Source organism: Anabas testudineus, chromosome 22, assembly GCF_900324465.2.
Source record: "Anabas testudineus chromosome 22, fAnaTes1.2, whole genome shotgun sequence".
In the NCBI taxonomy this organism is placed as follows: Eukaryota; Metazoa; Chordata; class Actinopteri; order Anabantiformes; family Anabantidae; genus Anabas; species Anabas testudineus.
Window position 1 is genome coordinate 3149682 of NC_046630.1, and position 27467 is coordinate 3177148.

At 40.5% G+C, this 27467-nt stretch overlaps 1 protein-coding gene across 3 annotated transcripts in view; it reads left to right on the forward strand.

Annotated features, from left to right (window-relative positions):
* slc4a11 (solute carrier family 4 member 11) overlaps positions 1-27467 on the forward strand; it is a 69642-nt gene that overhangs the window by 33887 nt on the left and 8288 nt on the right. For all 3 annotated transcript variants that reach the window (XM_026339635.1, XM_026339637.1, XM_026339636.1), the window contains 12 exons: positions 1168-1396; positions 8675-8756; positions 9256-9379; positions 14351-14560; positions 17300-17384; positions 18260-18385; positions 19360-19473; positions 21330-21462; positions 22293-22366; positions 24063-24291; positions 24725-24831; positions 27232-27397. In XM_026339635.1, the coding sequence (XP_026195420.1) occupies positions 1168-1396; positions 8675-8756; positions 9256-9379; positions 14351-14560; positions 17300-17384; positions 18260-18385; positions 19360-19473; positions 21330-21462; positions 22293-22366; positions 24063-24291; positions 24725-24831; positions 27232-27397 (1679 nt within the window). The remainder of the gene's footprint in view (positions 1-1167; positions 1397-8674; positions 8757-9255; positions 9380-14350; positions 14561-17299; positions 17385-18259; positions 18386-19359; positions 19474-21329; positions 21463-22292; positions 22367-24062; positions 24292-24724; positions 24832-27231; positions 27398-27467) is intronic.

The following is a 27467-nucleotide window of genomic DNA, read 5'->3' on the forward strand; positions in this document are numbered from 1 at the left end:
TCCACACTTGAAAGAGGTTAAAGCAGCAGCTGAAGGACATTAGTTTAAACATTGATGAATTTGACTTCCTCAGTTCAAACCTCTCCGATCTCAGTCGGTTGTAGCTTGTTTCCTGCCAACAGCTCTCCTGGTTCTTTTCACTAATCTCCCCATTCGGTACTGAAGGTGTTTGTTTGCCCTCTCTTGGTTTTTTATCTTTCTCACATGCTTACATCCACACTTTCCCGCCAAGCATTTGGTTATGGATCAGTTTATTTACTGTCTATATTTAGATGACATTTTAAAGCAGTTGTGTTTCTGAGATTCCTGCGTCATTATTTTCTTGTTAAAATTAGAAAATGTACTGTTGATTTAAATTTATTTTCAGCCTTTCAATCACTTGATCTGAGTTTACACTACTAGAAGAAAACTAAATCTCATTTATTAATAGAGCTCAAGCTTCTAGATGTGGACTTCGTGTTTGTTTTATTCTAAAAAGAACAGCAGGAAATGCGCTGTCTTCAGAATTTCTGTCAATCACACAGTCAGTGAAATCGAGGACTGGTGGGTGTCTGGGCTCTTAATCGAGCTGTGTTCGCCTCTTGGTCCATTCATCTGTCTTTCGGATGGTTCCCAGACACCAGTGATCCAATTGTGATGAACTTTGGAGACGTGAAGCATGTGCTCTGTTTTCTTTCTGTGGAGGGATTCTCAACGGTCAATGCTGCTGGGTGCTTTCGGACCTGTAGCATACTTTAAACTTTTGTACAGTAAATACTTCTTTTAAAGCCTGTGGATACTAATATTGAATTCCATGTGATCTGCTGCTCCACATGAAGAAACATAAAATCTTACATGTGATTTTGGTAGCCTGGTTCCAAACCTCAGAATCTGCACTACATCTACTGTCAGTTTAGCTAATTGAATCAGTTATAGACTGATGAGACTGGTTTAATAAGCAGTCAGGCAAACAGAGCTTTAGAGGCAAGATGGCAGCATTGTCCTCCTGCAGGACTTGTTAGCTTCGTAGACATTCACTGAAAAATAAGTGACAAAATGGGAACAAGTGGGAAATCAGACCTTTTAATTCATTTATTAGACGTTCTTAAAATAAGCATTTATTCAGAGTTCAACTGTGCAGTGTCAGGCAGGTTTACTACAAGTTTAGACTTTTAATCTTTTCCACAGTATGTGAAGCTGATGAACTTTGAAGAGGAGGTTCGGGCACACCGGGACCTGGATGGCTTCCTGGCCAGGGCCAGTATCCTGCTGGATGAGACGGCCGCCTCCCTGGACGACGTTCTAAAGAGAATGTTGCACCACGTGGGTCAGGACAACCATTCATCCGAGCCTGCCTGCAACTTCGAGGAGGTGATGAGCATGCTTTTCACAGATGCAGGAGCTCAGGAGGTTAACGGTAAGCAGAGAGCCGGTCTGCGTGCATGCATAAACCAGCACGGAGAGAAACATAAAAAACACACAGAAAAATGCAAACACATACACAATATGACAGAGAGATTTAACCGTCTGCCTACAGTCAGACCAAGACCCCAACATCTGACATCTGACCTAAAAACATCTGACATCTGCACATGTCAACATCCACCTGAAAAAAGCCTCACCTCAGGCTCAGGAGCAGAATTGTCAGATAAACTCGGAAATGGTTGAGGAAGCTTTTAAGACCCAAAGCGAAGTTTGGGATGTTTGAACCAGGGCTGTCCATTTTGCCCTATGGCTTTTTAAGTAAACACAAACAGAGCTCAATGTGCTGGCAAGTATTTACACGTGCAGACATCAGAGTCCCAGGAAAACCGACAAGTGGTTCTCCTGCACATAAGAACAAGACAAGTGAAAATGCTGCTTGATGTGTACGTCCCTCCCAGTCGTGGAAGAACTATGATTCAGTTCATGATTAAAAATGTTTTTCAGATATTTTTTCTCTTCGACATTTGGAACAATGAGACATTTTGATGTAACGTTTCAGTTTGTCTTTGTCTACAGGATATTAAATTTTATATATATATATATATATATATATATATATATATATATATAAGCTCAGGGGCATTGTATATTACAGACATGTAGGGTTCATTTGCATCAACATTTCCAAGGACCACATGACATGCAAGGTGGCCATGATTTGCACTTAAAGGCCTGATTAAAACCAAGTGCATCCCTAGCTATAGTGATCCCTGTCATATTAGTTCTGGCACTTCAGCACAGGTCCTTTTGGCTGAGTAGCAAAGCCTCTTGGTTAGGGTGAATCTCCTCAGCCCATTAGAGCAGGAGAAATCTGCCCTTTTACATAACAGTGCGGAGCCATTGTCGAAGCCTCGCTCTGTGCCGCAAGCTGTACCAAACACTGCATTCACAAAAGTAATTGTTTTGCTAATCAAACTTTTCTTTGCTTCTAGGTGATATGACAAAGAATTGGATTTTTTCTCACTACATTAATCATTTTTCCTGGCTATAAAATGCTTCCTGAAGGTTTAAAGATGCTGTGCAGATGTAGGAAAAAAGCATGAGAGGGGTTTTCTTACTACTTAAGGAGGTAATGTGGAGGTAATAGTACTGTATGGGCTGCCTGTCATATACTCTGTGCCCAGTGTTTTCCAGTCTGGCTGTGCTGGTGTCCGCAGTTGTTGATGGTTAGTCAGAGGTGGGTGATGTGTGATGCTTGCCCTGCACAGCCGCCTCTCACAGATCTGCAAGGTGATAATTGACTTCTGTCATCGATCACTCACTTAGCTTTTCAAATGGCTCTCCGAGACTCTCAAGCTGACATGCTTGCTGCTACTTGACTGTTTCCCTCCCAGAATACCCCACAAACAGACAAAGCCAGAGACTCTTTTTTTTTTCCTTGGAGGCTGCAATCTTTACAGAAAGGCTTCCTGTGCATGTTCTGAAAATCAATTTGCTCTAAAAATTTTTGCAGCATTTGAAAATGACATATAACAGCATAGAATTTTTTTTATTTTGTATTTGCAAATGTATTAACCATCAGTCGGAGAACTCACAAAGAAGATATAATCAAAAAAAGATGAGAATTTGATTGAGCACTGGCTTTAGCCAAAATAATAATAATAATAATAATAATACGTGTGGTTATTTTGTGGAGTCCCCTTCAACCAATACAAATCCCCACACAGTTAAAATACTGAACGTTCATGTTTTCAGTGCTGAGGGTAAAAAATATCTCAGGAGGGGGGAACAAAGATTCGACATTCATATTGTATGAAGTAAGTTATCAACAGGACATATCTCTTCAGGTATTAATTTCTGCCATATCTACGCTAACTCTGCCACACTGGGGTGATATGGCTGGCAAGCAGACCAGCTCATTTGGAGTGTAATACTGTACAGCTGTGAGATAAAGACACAGTGCGAGATTATAACAGGCACAGAAAGAACAGTGAATTACAGAAATGAGAAAAAAGATGAAAGCCCACTGAGATAATTAGTCCTGCTTCAACTTGAACAGAGGCGCCAGTTTTTGGAGGCCAACTTGTGATGGCTTTTTTGTGCTTTACTTTTGTCTTGGGATTCTGTGATATAGCACAGTACACACATTGTGCTTGTATTGCATAATGAACAGCATCGGCCATGATGCAATGCATTGATAATAATATTACTTCAGCCGTGAGTATTCAGGCTCAAACTACTGTTAATAAAAAAGAAAAAGTAAGATTATGCAAATATATGAATGATTATAGGATGCTGATGATGAGTGGCTGCCACAGAATGACTCATTGTCAATATTGTGAGTATTGATGAATTGTTTAATTGTATTTTCTTCTCCTCTTTCGTGGTGCTATTAACAGCTGCGGTGCTCGGTGCTTTGTGCGCTGCTGATTGCGTGCCCTATTGGTGATGACTGTACCATCATTTCTCCGTAAATTGCTGTCACGTTTGATCGATCTCACCAGCTCTCCACTTTGCCCTGATTTGCATAATCCTCTTTTGTAATTGTTCTATCTGCAAGCTCAAAAGCAGTCACATATTGTTAATGTTATTATTATTTTTTGCAGTGCAAAGGTGCAGTTGGGACTTGTTAACAGCTGCTCTTGCATGAGTTCAAGGCTAGTAGCCTAAACATGCAGAAACAAAATAGTTTTATTAAAATCTCGATCACATATGGTGCCAACTTCAAAGAGAAACCAACTCTGCAGATTAACTGGTGCAACTTTGTCCTTTTGCCTTATCTTGTTAGTCAAATTAGATTAGAAGTTTCAGATGAGTCTCAAAGTGGCTCAAAAAAAAGAGAAAGAAAGGAGCAAGGAGGAGTTGAGGTCAGTCAAGCAAAGCAGGGATGGAAACTAGTGACCTCGTGTTAATGAGGGGACGTTTCCCTTGGTGATAATAGGTAAACACATGAATAATCCCATGTATAACAATTCTGAAGTAATTGAAGCTGTTCTTCCACACAGACGTACGAGTGCAGCATCACACACAAGAGAAATACTTTTACTTTGTGTAACTGTGTTTTCTCTGAAGAACTTACTCTGTGCAGATGCATGTTCTTATCCCTGACAGTAGGCAGTGTAAATTCTAGAAATAATTAGCTCCGTTCAACGGGAAAGGTGCTGTGTATTTTCAAATCAGCCGACTTGGCTTCTCCATTTAATGATATGTCTTTTGCAGGCTGGCAGTATGACTGTGAAAATCTTCAGCAGGAGTGATCGGAATACTAACTTGAAACCATTAATTCAAGCCCTTTACCACATGAAAAATGGTCACCATACATGTGATTTGTCTCATCTTGATCCCTTCATTGACATCTTTGGGTTTCTTTGCACTAGCTCAACACACAACTGCTATCTGTGATAAAATCCAATTTTTGGTAATAGCCTGTAGACGGTAATCAAGATAAGATCGCTTGGCTCCCAACAAAGATGAGACGTTGAGGGATTTTCTCTGGAAAATGATATTTAATATGCATGAGGTAAAGGAGGGCAGGAAATGAAGCTTCTGTTCAGCAGAGATATTTATGTGCGTGCCTGTTAAGCAGGAAACCTGTCTACTGTGTGTGTGTGTGTGTGTCTTTTTTGTTGTGTGTGTTTCTATAAATTCTATGAAGCTGCTCACTTGTTGATCAGAAAAGGCGACTCAACTGACTCTCTGGTCTCTCCTCTTGGTTCTTCTCCTCCTTCTCCCCATGCAGACAAGTCTCAAAGTTTCGTTTTCTTTGATGACGGTAAGCTGTGCTAATTGGATGAAAATGTCAGCATCGCTCTCCGTGAGGGTGCAATCAGTGGTTTGCTCCTGTACCAATCACCATCAGTATTCCATTTGTGTTCCTCTCCACGCTCGGGACTGGGTCGATCTATTGAGTCATCCAATGATTACAGACACAAGCAATCCCTCCTGAGTCACAGATATCGATGCTTCTTCAGCTGCCCCTCAAATCAACGCCCTCTCCGTCCAGTGGACTCACGGTCCGATTGAGTTCTTTTTGTGAAATCCTGTGAAAATAACTGCTTGTTTGTGTCGAGAGCTTAAGTTAAAGGTAGCAACATTTTGCAAATTGTTTTATAATTGAAGGTTAGCTTTGCATTTATACAGTGCTAGTCCTTTAGGGCAGTTTATTCTTAATGATTTAATGCTATTAATATAATTTGTTGTAATTAAATCTAGTGAAAGATTGTAATTGACTACAAGGTTTTACCGTTGACCCAGTCCTAGTTGTCTTCTCATCACCACGACATCATAGCACCTGTGTGCTGCACGGTGATTGGCTATGATGGATACCTAATATGCAGTAGGTGTTTCATCTGCCACTGGCTGTATGGAGCCCTCCTGTGTGTTAATCACCTCCTTCAAAGTGCCCTGCGCAGCCCACGCTTTGAAGGAAACCAATCATTTCCTGTTCTGTATGTGTGTTTACCAGCACATCTGCCAATGGCTCAGTCCACAGTTAATCTTTTAGGCAGCAGACGATAAAGAGGTTTTATGGAGGTCACCTCTAGATGTACAGTAACAATAGAACGTTCACATACCGAGAGGGAAACCACAGATCTGCACGGCTGACATGTCAGACAGAAGAAATATTAACACCACAGTTCTCTGACTGGTTTAGCATATTTTTGTATTCGTCTGTTCTTATTTGTGACAGACTGTATTATACCCATGTGATTTACAGGATTTGCAATCTGTTTGTCCCCCCTCCAACCAAACCATGTGGATAATGCACTTAAAGAATTCACCAAGAATGCCAAAGATCAAAGGGGACAATCCAGTCATCCCGTCCTGCCTTCCTCATATTTTTTCATCACTTTCCATTGAAGTTTGTCACATTTGATATGCTGCGTGTGAGCGTCAGTGTGATTTTTTCTTTTCTGTGTGTGTGGAAAACAGCAGAGTTTGCAAAGCAAAAGCTGACGAAACTGTGCAGAAATCTCCACTTAACTGACAAGTATAAAATGTTTGTGTCTTAATTAGTCTCCCACTTGATCAAACCATCAGTCGCTCTCACACACTTCAGCTCCTGAGACAGCTAAGTTTGATCGGCTCACCTTAGCTGGTATCTTACTGCATGGTATAAACAAAGTTAACACGACGGCGGTCAGGATTCGGGAAGCATTGACATTTGCATGAGCACAGTCACTCTAGGTTTGCTCCTCATTCATTTCTATAAAACACAAATTCAGTCTCACTCTGCTGAATGATGTGTTTGACGTTAGGCTGTTGTTTCTAGGCCGTTTATGCTTATGGAGGAAGGTTTCTCCATCTATGTAGGAGCATCACAACTAGTCTGATGTGGATACTTAAAACTATCAGCAGTGATATTTGCATATTTATTCTGTATATTCTGCGTCAAGGTAACTTTAATGAAAACGTAATTAAAGAAAGAACATGAACAATTTGCAAGTACTGTGAGAAAAAGAGGCTTCGAGTTCAAAACCTCGCTTTAACCTCAGATTATGTGTGTGTCATATGTAGCTGACACATACATGAAAATGAACAGCTAACAGCCAAATCAAGATCTGCAGACAGACCTTTAAAACGACAGGGTTCGTGTTGTGCTCTGGCTGTTGAAATCGTCTCTGTCAGTGTTAGGAGCCTTGTTAGCGGTTTGATTCTTTTAGGTGGTACTGGCCGCCCACGGTGCAACAGTCTGTTGGTATGGAAGACCACTACAACCTCAGCACTCACGTCTTCTTCCTCTCTCTGTCTTTGTGTGTCCCTGTTTTCTCCTCTAACCTCCATGTCCTTCCTCTTTGTCCCCTTTCTCTCCTCTGGTTATCATTTAATCTGTCTTTTATGCTGTTTCCATATCTCTATCTGTCCCTCTCTCTCTCTCCTCTTCTCTTTGCTGACGTCAATGAGAAATTGGGAAGGTTTTTGATTATTACATGGCTGTCAGACTCGCTGCTATTAATCAAATTGAATCCCAGTCCATCTCCTTCACTTTTTTGTGTCTCTGCCCTCTCGTTCGCCTTTTGTCTCGTCTCACTCTCGTTTTCCATCTTGTTTGTCACGTTCTTTGGTTTGTTTTTTGTTATTTCATTCCTCTGCTTCTTCTTTGCCTCCATTTCTTTTGCTTCCTTCTTCCCTCTCAGTTTCATTCTCTCTCTCGGCATGTCTCCTCCTCCTTGTTCTCTCTTCCTGTTTGCCTCCTCTTTCTCTCTCTGCCTCCCTTATTTCTCCTCTTCTTCCCCACATGCCAGCTTTTTTTTTCCTCCTTGTCATTTTCTTTCTCTCCAGGCTTATTTTCATCCTTCCTTCCCCTCTTACTCTTTATCTACATGCTCTCTCTATCTTATTTCTCTGTCTCTCTGCCCCCCCTCCCCTTCTCTCTTCCTGGTTCTCTCACTCCTTGAGCACTGTGATACTGTTGTCATGGTGACGCCCATCATTTTCTGGCATGAATGGAGGATACTTTATTGATGAGACGGCATGGCAGAGAGAGAAAAGGAGAGTGATGGAGAGAAAGACAAAGACAGACAGAAGGAGAGAAACCACGGGCAGACAAAATCAGAATGATATGGAAATCATCTTCCCCACTGCTTACGATACAAAACATTTCCACCCTGTAATTTGCTCGGTACTGATGAGTCAAAGAGGACAAGCCAAGCAAACCAAAGCACGCAATCTTCTTAAGGGGTTGGGGATAGTCGGGGCTGCTGAAGAATCTCCCCCAAAACACTGTTATTCATCACTCTTAGCGTGAGAAGTCGGAAGGGAGATTCCTCTTATTAGGAGGCAACAAGCTGGCTTCAGCTGCACCCCTAGATGCCCATGTTTAATGATTTGTACTATGTAAACACGGCAGCATAATGAAATGTGTTGGATTTTTTTCTAACTTGTGCGTTGGTGTTTTCTGGGGTTGGACGGACATCGTTATTAGCTTGTGTTTGCACACAGTGCAGACTCACATCACTGTCTAAAACAGAAGGAGAGCTCGTTAGACGCTTCTGATGTAGATTTCATATTGAAAGACTTGGCACAGCAGATAAGGCGCCACATGTCTATTGAGCATTTTAGCCATTGGACTGCCACTCGAAGGCTAAACTAACAACACCAGTGCCAGCTTTAATTTAAATTCAGAAAGACTATACGTTTTGGGTTCCCTACGTCAGCTACAGTAATGCCCACACAGAAAAGAAGAGTTGTATATAGTGGAACATGAGTGTGTGTCATAATCATCATCTGCGCCAGCCATAGTGTTTGACCTCTGACCTTTGCCCTACAGTCCACCTGCTGTCAGAGACGATTCAGGGGGTGACAGCCACTGCGACCGGGGTCCAGTACCAGCAGTCCTGGCTCTGCATCCTGTAAGTCATAAACATGTTGTGTTTGTGTGCTAATTAAAAGAAATAGTTTTGCTAATTGATTATTTCTTTGCATTTTGCAAAGGAAAAATAGTGTTGACAAAACAAGCTGCTAGAAACTGTAATAATCAATATTAAACTTAATATTTTTAGCCCTATAGGACATGTGCTGATGCAGTGCTCACACTTCAGATAAGTGCAAGACAAATAAGAACAATAATAATCTCACTATAACTATAACCCTGCTAAAATAATTTTTCTGATTTGAAGAATGTAGGGAACTTGTGTGTGTTTCTGCAGTGTGTAAGTATGCGTGCATCAACATGTGGGTAGATGTGTGCATACAAGTGTGTACAAGTCATCACAGACTCAGCGAGCACATTTGAATACTGTCTAACTGTTGCGGCAGAGAAAGAGGTTAATCTATGGAAATGAAGGGCACTCCCGGTGAGGTGAAGCGTTGACATTTATAAAACCTCTTCCTTCTCCCTCTCTGCTCCAGCTGTAACGTGAAGCATCTCCAGAGGCGTCACGTGTGCATCTCCCGTCTGGAGAGGCCGCAGAACTGGGGGGAGAACTGCTGCGAGGTTCGCTATGTCATCCTGATACTGGCCCCACTCAAAATGGTAACTGCCGCCCCCACAGGGAGGAGATCATATGAAGGATTTATCTGTCTTTGGTGGATTACAGTGGCATTTGTAGAGCCTCATATTTGTTACAACATTTGTTCATATTTCATGCTTTTATCTTGTTCTATTTCTGTCAGCTGAATTCCAGCTGTTAACTACAGTCCTACTGTATTACACTCTTCTCTGACTCAAAATGCAAAAACATCTCTTTCTGTTCATTTCATGTATTAATTCTTTTAGTAAAACTTGTATTTTAATTCTACTCACCATAACATGACAGTACAGTGCTGATATTCAAACTAAATCTCACATAAAACAAACAGGAAATAAAAAATTCATCCGTCCATTATCTTTATCACTTTCTCCCGTTGAAGCTGGCAGGAGTGCTGGAGTCAGTCCCAGCTGTCGCTGCGTGAGAGCTGCTCTCTGCACAGGTCTCCAGTCTATCTCAGAACTGACATATAGAGATTCACACTCACATTCACAATTTAGAGTTCATCACCAATGTGGAAAAGTAATCAGCCCCTGAACTTGATAGTTCAGCTCCGGACTTTGTCTAGACCACTTCAAAACTTTAATCTTATTCCTTTTGAGCCATTGAATAGTTGACTCAAGGCGAACACACATACACACACACACACACACACACTAAGCTGAACAGCTGACTGTGAATGTGATTTGGTCGTGACGACTGGTCAGACCTAGTTGGACAGGGTCAGTTGGTTCTGACAGCCAGCAGAGAAAATCATTAAGTGTGGGCTCTATGGAGACTGGTCTTTGTCTTATGACCCACACGCTGCCAGTTGTTCTTGTGAAGATATATTGTTACACGTGTGATATGAGCGACTGAGGACGGGTTGTTTTTGCCTTTTGTTTATAAAAAAGTGACCTATCTGTCAAAGATTAGAAATCTATAACCAGTGCATGTTATTCTTGGGGTCATTACTGCTGTATAATCTCACCCAGTTGCACTTCTCAGAGACCAGTGACCTGACGTTCTCCTTTGGCTCTCATGATTTATGTTTACCTCAATTATAGGAAGTCGCCCAAGCCCTAAAGCAGCAAAGCATCCTTGCAACATTGCAGTGCACCTTCATAAAAAGCATGCTGTCTTTGGTTTGTGCCAGATGCAACTATTGATTCATCAGACCATAAAACATTCTCCCAAAAGGTCTGAGGTTCATCTAGGTGTGTAGTGACAGGATTCAGGCCTTAATATTCTTCTGAGTTAGCTCTAACTTTTGCCGTGTCTGTCTCCCACGGATGCCATTTCTGCCCAGTGTTTATCGGATGGTGCAGTAATCATAACTGACCTTTATTGAGGTGAGAGAAACCTGCAGTTGCTTGGATGTTTCGCTTGAATCTTTTATGACTTCAGAGATGACTTGTTGCTGTGCTCTCTGATTGATTTTGGATTGTCAACCACTTCTGGGAAGTTTCACGATTGTCTCAGGTCTTTTCCATTTGTAGATAGAGAACTTTTTCCCCACAGACCCAGTTGGTGTTAGATCACTCGTTTGGTTCTTGTTTTATGTTAGATTTTGTCTGACGATCTGTAACACTTTAGCAAGTGATCCACACAAAAAGAGAAGAAATCAGGAGGAGGGTGAATATTTTTTCACTGCACTTCCATTAGCATACCCTCCATCTCTGCCTTCTGCTACTGTGTTTATAACTATCTGTATATTCAATTCAACAGTTAAGCATTAATAGAATTAGTCTGCTCTGTCTCAGTCACAGTTAGCTATGACTGAGATGGATGAAACCATACAATGTATAATGATCACCATATTCTGCTTGTGCATATCTTTACCCCAAAACGCCCAAATTGGTTCAAGCAGTTCTTCTGCAGCATTTTATGCTCCAGCACCACATTAAAAGATGTTGTATCCTACTGCAAGAAGCCACTGATGGCTGCGTTGCAGAGAATGAGATCCTGCTCAGAGAATGTTTTTCTCCAATTTAAAGTAAGAAGACAAATGTGAATAACACACTAATGAGCTGCTGAATATGTGCCACAGATAAAGTCTTAATGAAAGAATAAATGGTTAAACAACAGAATGTTTTGGTTGCAAACTGTTGTTTTAAGGTATAATTTGCAGTGTTTTTTATTATCTATTCTTCTCCATAAGACACACGCTATAACAAAAATGTAATTTCTAAAATACATTTCTAAGAGTGTTGACTTTTCATTTTAAGGGAATGTGCTACCACATTGATTTTTTTTATTTTAGCATGTTAAAATATCTATAATGATGCAGAAATACTGGAGCTCTAAAATGACTGTAACCTGCCAAATGTCTGCTGAACTGAATTAAGTCCAAGAGCCTCTCAGTGTCTTGTGTGGGCATGAGTGTCCTGTTGGAGGGACCTTTAGGGTCACCCTTGTGTGCAGGATTGCTGTTTGCTTCAGCTTTGAAGAGCTCGCTGAGGCCGATGGAGAGTGCCACATACCCTGTAATACCCTTTCCTCCCATCAAAACATGAACTCTTTCTACTTCCCATCCAACCACTCAACCTTCCTGTCTTCACTGCTGCATTTTGCACAGATTCAACACAAGCACCTGTGCACACACACATGCACAGCCACACATCACTCTCCTGTCTCCAGATCTCAGTCTGATTGTTACCCTACCCTACCCGTTCCTCAGCCACCCTCCTGTTTAAAAAAATTGGATTTCTTCATAGTTCTTCCTTTAGCATCCGAGCACACCACGTTCCCCAACGCATCATCAAACTGTGGAACCTCCAGGGGTGTGATCAGCAATCCCTCAGCTAACTGTGTCATATTTTCTGTTTGTTTTTGTTTGGTTTAGTTCTTTTTCCCCTTGAACCTTCTTGTATGTTGGTGCCTCTCTTCAGTGCCCTTCTTGCCAGTCTTACAGGCAGCAATCACAACCACTAATAGCATTCTTAGAAACTAATCTAAGCCCCAAGTAAATATAAAGCACCATTATATCTCAATTATCCTTGATGGTGACTGCTTCTACAAGAACAAATCTTTGAAGGGGAATAATGATAATGATAATAGGAGTTCCTTTGGTTGGCAAATGTATGTAATTTAGTGTGTGTAAGGGTGGACCAGTTCCATCACCTCCCATTTAGAGAGCTTTACAGCATTTGTGGGTTTTTTCCTTTTTTTCTGTATTCAGAGTGAATGTGCTGAACAGACATGACCTTTCTTCAAAAACGCTCTGTTTCTCATTCTCTGAGTTGAACAAACTGGTGTTGATCGGTGAAAGCACCTATCAACACATTCAATGAGAGTTAGTGAGAAAGCCGTCTGCCTCTTTTGCTGGTTAGAGATGCTGACCTGAAGTGTTACTCACTTTCTACTCTCACATTTTCCGAGTCGTTAGTTAATCAAACTAGTGACCTTCCAAACTTAAATAGATCCTCCATTGAAATTGTGTCTTTTGACTATTATACTATTATAATACTACAGACTATGACTACTGTGATTATGAAGTGCAGTGCACACCCGGAGTCACAGGAAAAACATGTCAAGACAACTTATGCTTCTACTATTTTGCAACTTGTCTTGGTATCAACTCCTCAGACTCATAAAACATGTCACTGTTAACAGTTTTGTTTTTTTTATGAAACAAAGAAGAAAGAAACAGACTAAAATGCAATCAAATAAAAGAAGGTTTTACATTTTAGCTTAGCATTTAGCATCTACTACATTATTAATCAATTTTATTAAAAAACTAATCACACATTGGCATGGAAATGACTTTACAGTAGATGCAAAATGACAAATGAACAACCAGAAATAGATAAAGGCTCTATATGGCTAGAGAATATGTGTCATCACCAAGAAGAAATACAAACATAACCTGGTAATGGTGAATATGGTCCCTATCTACCACACTGCATAAAAACCTTTTATTTACCTGAGACAGCTTCTTATTTTTAATCACTAACCCTCTTGATGCCAGTATTTTTAGAAAAGCCAGAACTCCTGTATTAGACACCATATAAATGATATATCACTGCAAAGGCCAGGGTGTCCTTTACAAAGGGTTAGATGTTTCAACACTGTAGGCTACACGGTTATTGAAATGCAGGAGAGGGACCCTTGTCCCCCACAGAGGACTAAAATGCATTACCAGTGCTCAGACTAGAAATGGCAAAGTCAGTCGGCTACTGGGTCCAAAACGGACCATGCAATTTGGTACAGGCTTTTGTGTTCCCCAGAGGATGAGGCCTACTGAATCTGAACATCCCCCGACTTTTTCTGTAGTGCCACTAACAGGTTATTTATCTGCTGAGGCGTCTACTACATGGATTAGCACTGAACCCAGATGGGATGGCTTTCTATTAAAATGTTTTTTCACTGAGACATGTCCTGCATTGTTATATGTTGTTAAATAGCATAGGTGGTTTTCACTGACTTCTCCTAGTATCATCATCAGAATGTCTGGCTGTTGGTTGGTGAGATTTAATAGTAATAATTGAGATATTTGAGGACTTGTCCCTTTAAGGCTTCCTCTCAAACCTACAGTCTACAGACAGTGACTGAAGGTTGGGAAGATCCCGTGCCTTTACACAATAAGAGAGCCTGCAGATTAATCAAGATCCATTCTCTCAGCTCTTTCAACTCCGGTTGAAATTCAGTTACCACTGTGAAAAAGCTTAAAGGCTTGAGTTATTCTGTTTGCTGCAGCTGCTGCTGCTGTATGCGCTGAGCCTGGCTATGTTGGTATCATCACCACCTGGCTAACAAGCCTTCCCTGGCATTACTCTGTTGCAGAGCCTGCCAGAACAATATTCCCATCACTCTGTTGCACTTTGTGACAACATTATTTGTAGCAGATGTGGTATTGTTAAAAAAAAAAGAGGCTCCAAAACTCCCAACTCGACCTGCCTCACAGAACAAAACTTCAATCAGTGTGGTATGAAGTGCAGTATGTAAATCTTAACAACAGATTTAATATTCCACCATTTCCACATGCTCTCCCACAGAAAAGCACCAAGACAGCGATGGAGCTCGGCCGTACGTTTGCCACCCTCTTTTCTGACATCTCCTTCAGGCAGAAGCTGCTGGAGACAAAGACCCAGGAGGAGTTTAAGGAGGCATTGGTGTTCCAGAGACAACAGCTTACTGCAGTCAACCAGCAGCCCACGGCCCTGGGGAAGGAAGAGACCGACCCTCGCAGTCACAAACCGCTCAAGGTGGGCAGCAGCATGTGTATATGTGTGTGAGCTGCATATCCCATGTGTGCAGCCTTTCAGTGTTAGGTGATCAGGCACATTTCCTCACGTTGTGATGCATGTAATCATATGATAGCTTTATCCAGAGGTTAGTGTTAGGCTTCTCATTCTCATCTTCCTCCTTTACCTTAAACTTATTTTTCCTCATCTCATTTCTACTCAGAGAAACACATTTTTTTTACACTATTGCATCTCTTCCTCCCTTTCTAACTCCCGACTTCCTCCTCCTCTTCCTCCTCCTCCTCCTCTCCTCGCTCGACTGGCTTGACTCTTCCATCTCTTCTCTCCCTCTAATCAATCAGCATCAACTCCTGCCAGGCCTCCTCAGTGGGTAAATGACCTTACATCTCTCACAGTCCTGTCAGGACTCTTCACCCCTTAGCTACACGTGCATGTGAACACACACACACATTAACACACGCCTCCAGAGGGGCTCTGTTCAATGCCACGGACCTACATCTCCTCCTAATGTTGCCGTTGACAGGCCAGGGCTCCCAGACATATCCCCTTGTGTTTTTTTTTATAGCAGAGGATTTTGTTAGGTGTTTATGCCAGGGATTGAAAGGCCCAGTGCCACTCAGTGAAACAGAGATATATAGCGAGAGACAGATAGAGGGAAAGGGGAGAGAAGGGATGGAAACTAGGGGTATGAAGCAGGTAAAATCAAGAGGAAACAAAAAATGAGGCAGAGAGGAACAGGGAAAGAGAGACCACCCGCCTGTTCAACCTTCCTCTGAATTTAAAATTGACGCCAGACCACCCAAAAGAGCGCTGCTACTTTCATATACTTTAAAAAACAAGACCAAGTCATTATTGTGTTTTTATGTTTTTCCTTCCCGTTGCCTCATTCTGTCGACTGCTCCGAACGAATGGCAAACAGGTGGACAGTAATTCCTCTCGGAGACTTTTGTTTATCGAACCTGAGCCAAAAGCTGGTGATCAGGCCTCACACACACTCACAGAAGATGCACACAGGCTCCCTTGTAATAATAAATGATTCCATGATGTATAGGGATTTAATGGATGAACAGTCCTAGTTGAACAAGCATGTGTGGCTTCATAAAAGTGGCCAGTCTGCTCAGAGAGAAGAAGGAAATGCTGATTCTGTTGTTTGTTTCCATGTTGTTTACGTTGGAGTAAATTGCTTTGTTCTGCCAAAAACTGTCAAAACACTTTACGATGACAAATGAAGCAGGAATGATTTTCTCTATGGCTTTTCTGCTCATACGCACCTCCCCTGTCACCCGTGCGATTTAATTGCATAATCCTGTGTGCAAGAAAATGAAACATTGGATAATTGGATAATTTACTTAATAAGCTCCGTCAGGACTGCACATTTGCTCCAGATCTGTTTTAACCTCCTGTTTTTAAGGAGTAATTCATGTCTCACTTTAAATCTCGTCGCTCTTTCCCAACATCCTTCTCCTGACTTCTCTAAATATACACTAAATCCTCTATCCCTCCCTGTTGCTGTCATCTTTCTGTCATTCTTGATCATTCTGAGGACACATGGATCTTTATTAAATGCACATCTAAATCCAGCTCTGCCAACTTTGTTTTGTATCAAGCAGTTTAAGATTTTCTGGGACTACCTTGTTAAATGTTGTGATTCACATCAACTAAACACATAAATCATCATGTAAATGTGTCATTGTCCACAGCGGAGTGCAGAAGAAAAGAACATTCAGAGTCAGGTACAGCCTCAGGCTTGTTACGCTGTTGATAGTTTTTAGAGGTCACCCGACAAAAGCTAAGAGCAAAATGGAAACTTATCAACAACACTGTGCATCGATAAAGAAATAACTTTGTGGTCTTTCTTGTCAAAACTGCAGCAGCTCTTTGAGTATATCAAACAACTTCATTGTTAGACCAACACGTTTTGGTCAATCTTGTGGCTTTTGTCAGGTCATCAGACAAAGGTGGAGTTCAAATTCCCTCTATAGCCCATGAAAGCAGTACTTGCAGTATCAGGCAGCGCCACCAGTAGGCCAGGGTTTGAACTGCAGCCTGTTGGAGACATCCCATCTTCCTCTCATATGAAATTAGATCCTACATCCCAGAAATCGCATATGTCTCGTTGTTGAGCGGACTTTGCACTAACAACATACAACTGTGTCTGGAGTATCAGCTGCTGCTATAGTGTGCTGCATTCAGTGACAGTCCAAAGTGTAGGTCATTCACTTTTTGACAGGTCCTTGTGCCGAAAAAACTGAACAACATAAAAACCTACAGATTTTACAAAATCATTACACCTCTACTATTTAGGTATTCATCACCAAAGACACTATTGCGTCTACTTTCACACCTGCTTTGCACATTTCATCTTGTTTAATCTGTTTTCTTTTGGCCTTTTTTCTATTGCACAAATCAAATGTCATCAGGACCTAGTTCCATCTCTCTTCGATCATGAGAAACAGACGACACTATAAAACTCGCACCCCAGTGTTTGCTATAACAAAAGAAAAACATGCAGCTGTGTCACTTATTAGCTGCATGTGACACAAGTGTCAAAGCTGTATTGGCCTTTACTTCCTTTGTCTGTGTTTGGGGCACACTGCCAAAGTCTACCGCGGCAAATTCCTGGTTTTTCTTTTCAGTGTGGCACAGGTTGGACTGAAATTGATCTTATTTTTAGTTACTATGCATCAGTGAAACTCTCTGTCCTTGTTGAAAATCTCACCTTTTCCCCTCTGCCCACAGTGTAAAGATTTCTTCAAAGCCGGCCGAGGGATTTATGAGGACTTCTGCCGCCGACTGCCTTTCTACCCCTCTGACTTCACAGATGGTAGGCTGGACCTGGACTTGTAGTGAAAGTGAATCATCCTCCTTATTATGCCACACCGGGGTGCCTCTGGCAGCTCCTCATTTGTCTGTCACCCTTTGCCTGAGATACATCTGCGCTGCATCTGTGTCACATCTAGGCTGTCCTTCTGCTAAGATGACTGTCTCAGACGTCTTACTGCTCTCATATGTTCCCATATGTCCAATATGTACAATATTGTTGTGCATTCCCACTGCACTCTCAGCACACTGAACAAATCATACTCTTTGTCGTGTGGAAGGGATTCTGTCCCCAGTCAACCAACTGTACACATGCTACTTGACCTTTAAAGTTTGGTCTTGTTCACAAAAAACAAAAAAACAAACACCCAGTTCATTGTTACAGCTGCTGGCAGAGATGCTTGTGTACCTGCCTGGAAAGGATTCAAAGGGCTTTGTTTTAGAATCTTAATTAAACCAGAATAATTGACTCAGTTGACCTTGTAAAAAAAAGACTTAGCAGAGTACAGTTAGGATTTTCTATGCTCTGTTCTTCACCTCAGCTGCCCTCTTTCACTGCTTTCACATATCCAGATATTTCTGTCATGCGAGTTTCATCAGATAATGATCATCTGATGAAGGTCACAGGACCAAATTCATTGTGATCACATTAGAGCCCAATTAGAGGATTTAATTCCAAAATGAGTTAAGTGATAACTTCTCTTACACACTGATGGATCGCAGTCATTTCACTGTAACATGCTGGACGTTTCACGTTATCGAGGCACTGAATGATGAACTCTGTTAATATTTGTGTCATTTTAAAATTAAAGCATTGAGCCTCCTCTGCTCCATTACGAGGTGAATATGACTCATGTGTTTGTGTTTGTCTCCCCTCAGGTATAGTTGGCAGTAATAAAACTCTGCTGAAGTACATGACCACAGCCATCTTCCTCTACATCGCCATCCTCCTCCCTGCCATTGCTTTTGGCTCCCTCAATGATGAGAGCACACGTGGCGAGATTGGTATGAGCACATGAAATGAAAACACGTGTCCACCTTTCACAGAGACAGAGACTGGAAACTCCACGTTTATTATTTCTGCAAAAATATCCTCTTTTCTCTCACTGAAACAAAAAAATACCAGTTTACTTCACTGTGCACATAATGTTGTAAGGACGTAATGGTCCCAAAGCTAAAGTTTAAACTGTGACACAAATGTCCAAGGTCACAGTGTCACGGTCTTCCTGAGCCGCACCACCAAAACCAGCACCACCCTCTGCCCACCGGCCTCTCGCCTCCCACTTCGTAAGAGGCTCACTTGCTTTGTCTGCAGGCTTTCCATTAAGAAAGCTGCACTATGACTATGTGGAAGGCGTAGCAACAGCATCAGCTTCAGCTCTGGTGAGGCATTCAGGGACTTTATATAGTGTAGGTCATTCATTTTCCTAAAGCACTCAGAGCTCAATGGCATTTAAAGACTTTCAATATACAACTAGATAGATAAATAGATATTTTAATAATGCCAGAAGAAGGAGATCCCAAAGAAAACTAAGTCATTTGAGAACTTCTGCAGAGGACAGGACTCGGTGTTCGTACTGAAAGTGAAGAGTGAAGAGGACAGTTCCCTGTGGTGCTCCTATGCTGGCATTCATTCTCTTTGCTTGACAACATTTATTTTTCAGGCTTTGACTTTGGAGGTCCTTGTTATGAATCCTCAAATGTCTGCAGGCTGACTGTAAATAAATAGTTGTTATTTAGGTAAATTGAGAAAAGCTCTAGAGTTCATTTCTCTAGGTCAGTGTGAATGATGTATGTAAATATATTGATAAATGTAGCTTTAAAAATAAATGTTTGCCTCTTATTAACTAATTCTCTAGTTGGAAAATTAATTAATGGTTTGCATCAGCTTCTGTTCACCTCTACAAACCAGCAGAAATAAAAGCACATTAATCAGAATTTCTTTTCAAAACCTCTCCATGTGTGTCCCCTCTGCCCAGACGTTCGGAAGACTATCATCGGGCAGAGCATCGGTGGGGTCATCTACTCGTTGTTCGCCGGCTCTCCTCTAGTCATCCCTCTAACCACAGCCCCGCTCGCCATCTTCATCAGCGGTAAGCTTCCGCTATTTCACTCAGCTCAGCTCCGGCAAAATACACAAATCTTCTCACAGTTTCTGCCGATGGCTGATTTGGGAGAAGAGGCTGTGGGTGGGAGGAGTACTAAGAAGATTACGTCAAAAATAAAAAAAAGGAGGCACCCAGCCATGTAGAGCAGCTAGGAACTCCATCCTCGTCTGCTCTTTCTTTTACCAGAAAACATCACTATTACTGTTTTTTCTCACAAGAGAAAAAGTATGTGAAGTTTTCATGGCATTAATTCGTCATAAAATGTAATCTGATCTTCATCTAAGTCAAGACTTTAGAAATTCATCAGTCTACAGTGAAACAGTCTATTAATGGAGACACTTTGCGACTGTGGCTACTCCACCAAGAAGTGGAGGTCTAGTCAAAATGACCCCAAGAGCACAACAAACACTCATCAGTGAGGTAAAGAAACAACCCAGAGAGACAGACAAAGATTTGAAGGCCTCATTGGAACTGGATTACATCTGTGTTCATGAGTCTACAGTAGGTAAAACATTGAACAAGCATCATCCCAACTGTAAAGTATGGTGGAAGAAACATCATGATTTGGGCCTGCTTAGCTGCATCAGGGCCTGGCTAACTTGGAGTGATTGAGGGAAGATGAATTACCTAGTTTATCAAAAATGTTTCAGGATAATGTGAAAATGTCTGTACGTCAGCTGAAACTGCAGAAATTTGGTGATGCAACAGGAAAATGATACGAAACACGTAACAGAATGGCTTCAGAAAAACAAAATCAGGTTGTTAATTCCAAGGGTTCGCATACTATGAGGTTTTTATAGTTGTTCTCAATAGACATGAAAGATCAGATTTTTTTGTTTTATTATTTTAGGCACATTATATTTGTTAATACTCTTGATTTAGATGGAGATCAGATCACATTTTATGACAAATTAATGCAGAAAACCATGAAATTTCAACAGGTTCACATACTTTTTCTTGCCACTGTATGCCACTAATGTGCGTTGTACTTCAGTTGAGCAAGAAGCACAAACGTCCAAAAATGTTTTTCAGGAATGACGTTTTTTTTTTCTCCCTAGAGTTATGTAATGGCTGGTTTCGTGAGCCCACGGGCCAGGAAACTCACTCATCGCAGACACAAACATGTAAACTTTATATTCAGTCCAGAGAGACAACAGTACATAAACTGTTATATGGTTTTTACCCAACAGCAGTGTTGTGTTGGTTGAAATTTAAACGATCTTGACGGCTGGAAGCTGCAGAATGGGGCAGTGATGAGGAAAAGCACTGACTCTGCTGCCAAGATGTAGTTTTAATATCAGAGCTGTTTGTTGTGTTTGTGGTGCGATGGTCTTTGAAGCAAATGGGTTAGAATTGTGCTAAACACATTCTCATGGAGATAATTATAGTAGGTTTCCAGCAGCGTGTCTGAACAGAACAATGGCTTGTTTGTAAAGCTGTAACTCATCTGCGCACAAATCTGCTCAAGATTTTAACGTAATTCTTGGAGTTTTAACAAATGCACTGCAGGTCTTTGTCCTTTTCGTGTTTGATTGAAATGTGTTAGTTTTTCCTGGTTTCAGTGAGTCTTTCATTCAGAGCAGTGACAGAAATAGTCTGTTCTGTGATTTTGTGTTTGTTATTAACCACTTGTTTTTTATTTATTAATTAAATCAACATTCACATGTGCCCCCCTTATTGTTTGATTGTTGATCACATGAAATTTCTTACACACAAATGAATTTTTATTAGAGCCATATGAGGAGTTTGTTCAGCTTCTTAAATTTAACACGTTTTCATAATGAGTGCTCTCGTACAGTATTTTTTTATCTGTGCGTCTGTGTACACATGCAAATTCACAGTGATCCGAGGAATCTGCGACGACTACAACCTTGACTTCCCAGCTTTCTATGCCTGCATCGGTCTGTGGAACTGCCTCTTCCTCATCCTGGGAGGCATCTTTAATGTCAGCCTGCTCATGAAGCTCTTCAAAAGGTATTTCTCACACATGCACACTTTAAAATTGAACACACTTTGTTTTCTTTTCATCACAATCCAATTTACTGAATCAGTTCCTACATTTTCTTTCATCTGTTGCCGTGCTTCCCTCTCTGTCAAACAGACGTATGTTTTAAATTGGGTGGTCATGACTGTGTCTGCAGCAAAATTGCTGGCACGCAACAGCAAGTGTGTGTGTTTTCATACAACAAAGACAGCAGAGTCCAGTCTGTGTGACAACCCCACAGTTTTAGATCCTGCCTTCTGGCTTCCTTTTTTAAAGTCCCTTTAGCCAACACCAACAGATACAGTGTTAGAACTCTTCATATGCTCTGCTTTTCTCAACTAAACTCTGAAAGGAAAGTATACCAGGAGGTAAAATAGGAACACAAACACAGTATAAAATGTTCAGTAAAAGGAAGGAAGCTGAACCATGTCACTAATCAGCAAGTATATTAAATTGCCTAAACAATCATTCCATTAATTTCCTATTAATTGGATAATTGACACATCAACTAATTGTTGCAGCTCTGCATCGCAGTATTTTAATATATCTGCATCTAGTTCTATTTGTCTTAGGTTTTGTATTCAAGGTCACTACACAACAGTACAAATACTGTGAACAATAGCTAATTTATATTTTTGTGAAAAATTCAGTAACATTACATTTTCTATTTATTATAAATTCATTTTATTTATTTATTTTGGCCATTTTAACCTTTTCTTTTTACCAACATTTTACAGTCTGTGTCTTTCTTTTGTAGATATTTTGGTTTAGTGCTGCAATAACCTTTATTGACTTATGTAATTTTTCTGTGTTTTTCCAGGTCAACAGAGGAGGTCATTGCCCTGTTCATTTCCATTGCGTTTGTGGTTGATGCAGTGAAAGGCACAGTGAAAAGTCAGTTCAAAACACACAACAAATGACTCTTTTTTTTATTATTTTATTTTCTAGTGTACAAAAGAGGCATATACTAATAAATAGCGTAGCATTGGACCTGGTGTCAGATCAGCCCCCAGTTCTAGTTCAGCCTCAGCCTCAAGCTGGTGTCTTATTTTTAACACAAAAAATCAATCTCCAAAAGCTTCTAATTATTATTTTTATTGCACATTCTTTGAGATTATAATTTAAGTGACTATCTCATTAATTAGAATGGCCCTCCTCTGTTGAAGAATCCTTTGTTAACTGATAGTCAGAAGATCTCTTCAACTAATTATTTTGTCCATTTAATTAAAAACTCTCAAATATTTTCCCAGTTTCTTTCTCCTCCGGAAGATAAATGCAGTCATGCATAAGGATCTCCTAATATTCAGTGCTTATTAAAAGGACAAATCATGTTTTTGAATGCATTTTAATTCCCTGAAAATAAATCATAAAACCAACAAAGAAAATCTGACACAACCAAGACTCAAAGGATTAGTCAGTCAGTCTAATAACAGCTGGGCTTTCTCATTCAAAACCTTTGCAGGTAAACCCTCAATAAAACCTAATAAATCTGTATTCATCAAGCCAGGATTAAAAAACAGAGCCCTCTAGAAAGTAGATAGTACAACTAATACACATAATTTCTTTTTTTGCTGTGTGGAAGCCGACTGAGAAAGATACTGTGTACTAAATTAATCAGTCCGGCCATATTTATACCACCTCTACTGCACTTCATCATAGTGTATCATAAATATTTTACACAATTTAATTTCCAAAAAATGAGATGATGATAGCAGACTGTAATTTAATTTGAATGTGATGTTGTCCTGTTTTGGAGATTGCCAGTACAGTAGTTCAATTTTCAGAAGCCATTTGTAAAATACGCTCCGAGCTCATATGCTATTAGCATAACATTAACCTCTGCCATTTAGTTTGACACTATTCATCCAAAATATTTCCCAGTATCATGAATGAATACATCCTGTTTCCTGTACAACTTCTCTGTTGCATAACTTTCTCCTAATTAGATAAAAAATAAAACCTGCAGATTGAGCAACATGCAGCTCTCAGAGTTTTATTTCTACTTTTGTGCAACTCTTATTTAAAACAGCTGAGGCCTGTCTCATTTTTATGAAGCTCTGTCTCTTCCAGTTCTCTTGTAGAATTCATGGGTCCTGATGCACATTTGTCTTTAACCAACATTTTACCAAACCAAGCATTTTGCCTGTGTAACTGTTTTAAAGAACAGTCGTGTAGACGCTTAAAGCTTTTTTACAGTAACAACTTAAACAAGCTGATCTTTGACAATTATGATGTTTTTCATGTTCACAGTTTTAGTTTAAGATAAAATTTGCTAAACTGGAAGATGTACTAATTACTGCTGGCTTGAGTTATTCTCACTACACCATTATGAATAACCCAATTTAATGATGAATCAAAACCACACATTTATCTCATATTAGAGTAAATGTCAAGGGGTCACCAGTGCCACTAGAATTTATTGTCCAGGGAGCATAAATATCATGATAATACTGACAAAAGAGGTTGAGATAGATCAGATTTTAGAGTTTCAGTTCACCTACTGACCATGCCATGAAAGTTAGTGTTCTAGTTTTCTTTGGTTTCTCATGGTGTTTCCCCTGCCTAACTGAAAACTGTGGATGTGCTTCAGTCTTTCAGAGATACTATCACGCCCCAACGTTGGCCAACAAAAGCATAGAGGGCTTCCCTCAGGGTGGAGACCTGTTGGGGAGAAATAGAAGCGAGGTGGCAGCTGGGTTGGCGCTAAATGCTTTGCCCGAATCCCTTATCCAGTGCACACGGGAGAGACCTGTCCTCTGCCTGCTGCTGATGCTCGGGACATTATGGATGGGATACACCCTCTACCAGTTTAAAAGGAGGTATGTACAGCAGTGCGGCGCTGCAGCACTCTTTAAAATAAATCACTGGAGAAGTTTAAACTGTGCTCGGACGGGAACAGCCGGCAGGATGAATACTGCTGAGTAGGGTCTTGACTCTAAAGATTGTCAGGAGTGACCGAGCTTGGGGGAACTTTTCAGACAGGCTCTTACAAAGCTCTCTTTTCTGTCGAAGCCTCTGTTCCTGTCTGTGATTTAATAAGCTTTAATATTCTACTTCTGATTGCTCCGAGTAATCAAATCAACCTCAGAGACGGATTAAATTGTGTAAGCAAAAGGCGGACCAAGGTACTTAACCAGTGTCAGGATTGCAGCCATTGTCCTTGTCTTGTCCACAGTAATTGTATTCCTCTATTATTTGTCTCTCCCGGCTCACCTCCTCTCCTATCTCCGGCTCCCTCTCTCTCTCTTTCAGCCCATTCCTGCATGCCAAAGTGAGGGAAGTGCTGTCGGACTGTGCCCTGCCGATCTCAGTGCTCTTGTTCTCCTTCATCGGCTCCTACCTTTTCAGTGACATTGAGCGTGAGTATTATTTGTTGCTTCACTGAACACTTAGCTGTAGAGAGAGCATTTCAGTTTTTCATACTAAATAAAATGATACAGTCTGATCACAGAGTGCATCTTTAAGGCTGCAGCAACCTGTAAAACATGCAAAACTTATTTAAGGTCTTAGGGACCTCAGGTACTACATCTTCACATTATAACAGCCTGTTTTTATGATGCAATTGTCAGGTTTAAATCAGAGTGGCTGATTCTAAAAGGAAACAAATGCTGTGCAGGGTTACATTAAATTTTTAACATGTTGGATGACTTTAGTGTAAAACACACAAACACTTTTCAACAGTATTTTCAAGTTAACATTTTCCTGTCATAGTTTTCTGCATTAATTTGTCATAAAACATGATCTGATCTTTATCTAAGTCAAGAGTATTAACAAATATAAAGTTCCACAAAAATACAGATCGTTCATGTCTTTATTAACCATAAAACCAACCAAAAAAAACTCTTAATAATAGTGGAAAAAGTATGTGAACCCATGGTATTAATTATTGTCTGACCAGTCATTAATTAATAAAAGCTCCCTTTGCTGAGACATGGCTCACATAAGCACATTCTTCTGCTGAGCGAACTCAAAAAGTTAAAGTGTTTTTTGTCAGTTCAAGTTGCTCTAGTTCACACCTCCAAACACCTGACTCCAATTAGCTTTATTCATTATTTTATTTGTTAATACTCTTGACTTAGATGAAGCTCAGATCACATTTTATGACAAACTAATGCAGAAAACCATGAAAATCCCAAAGGTTCACATACTTTTCCTTGCCACTGTATAATATATATAATTATCACTTTTCATTAATACATTTTTTGGCCAGTGAGTATGATGAGTGGCACTAAATACTAAATACCCACTGACCTTTGACATTGAGACAAACTACAGCTGTAACAAATTCACTTTAACCACAATTACAAATAAAAAATGCATCGCTCCCTCCCTCACAAACACAGTCACACACTGACGACAACGCGACCTTCCATCAGAAGCAGTTTGGGTTCACTGTCTCTGTCAAGGATATCTGTCAGTGAGTGAACCATGATCTGTCCCTGTGATTAACGAATGATCTAATGAGCACCTTCTGAGCCACAGATGTTACTGGTGTCCAGTTCACTTCAATGAACCAACAATTTAATTGATTTACGCTGCTGATTATATTATTTGTCCCTGAAAAGTGTGATCATTAGTTTCATCTCACCGTCAGCAATACATGGAGCAGAATTTAAAGCTTAGTCATTTCATATTCGGATCTAATACACATTTGGATTTGTAGTTGACTTAAGGCCTGTACCCACGAGTGTTTATCAAGTACCCTGGTGCTTTTGCACTAATGATTCATTTAGGAGGGTTTCGTGTCCCCAGCTCTGCCTATGGGGAAAATGAACAGACGTTACACTTTAGGAACCGTGGATCAGGCATACACACCTTAATGGAAGTTTATGACTGTAGGTGCACCCGTCTACAATCAGTGCAAACTAATACAGTCTTCCTCATGAAGAAGCTCTCTCACAGCGTTTTAATGAATAATGAAGTGATTAGCAATTGTGATGATCTGCTGTTAACTGGGGCAAATGTAACTGAGAAGAGAAACAGGGGTTTGTTTCTGACATCTGCGTGTGAAGCATGAATCTGAACTTACTTGAAATGAAATAAATGTTTGCAACATTTCAATAGATATAAAAAAAAACCTAAATACACATCATTGTAAACAGTCATTGTTACTACGTACATGTACATGTACTCGCTAGACAGGCTGTTAAACTGTGAGACCTACCTTATGTGGTGCCTTTATTGTTTTTTCATGTTCAATAATCAAGGATCAGGCCAAAACACTCTGGAGGTTTTCAGTTTTTATCCTCCATCGTTTAGCATTATTTTGAGTCTCCATTCATTGTTGCCAAGGCAGCAGCTGTTCTCAGGGGGTCGAAACAGAAGCACAGCGACCAGCGCCAAACCCTCAAATAAATTCAAATTTAAGTGCCTGGCCAATTTTCTCTTCCTTTACCTCCAGAGACAGGAAGTCATAATATAATAGACCCATTATTATATTGTCATTTCTTCCTAAATTTAACCAACTGCACTTAATTCTGCGGCATTTGAGAGGATGTGGCCCTAAATGAGATATGCTGCACTCAAATAAAAGAGAAGACAGATACTCACAGAAAATGATTATTGGTGTAAAAGCCACAACAGTTATAGTTATTAGTTATTAAAGACAGAATCTGTTGTGGACATTTGTAGATGTAGTGGAACATTATCATCATATGTTAATGACCAGTATCACAGAGATAGAAACATGTAGCTTTAGTCATGAGATGATGTTGATGTGAAATTAAACTTATGACTGTTTTTTTTTTTCTTTGGAACAGTTCCAGTTTTTAAAGTTCATGACCGGCCCATCTTCAATGTGGCTCCATTTGAGCGACTGTCAGCCATGAACGTCGTCAGTGCTATGGGGCTCGGTTTCCTCTTGGCCCTCCTCATCTTCATCGACCAGAATATTGTGGTCTCGCTGACCAACGCACCAGAGAACAGGTACCGCTCAGATACACCTAGAAGAGTTTTACAAGCCATTAATGTCATCATCTGTCTCTATTTTAAAGGA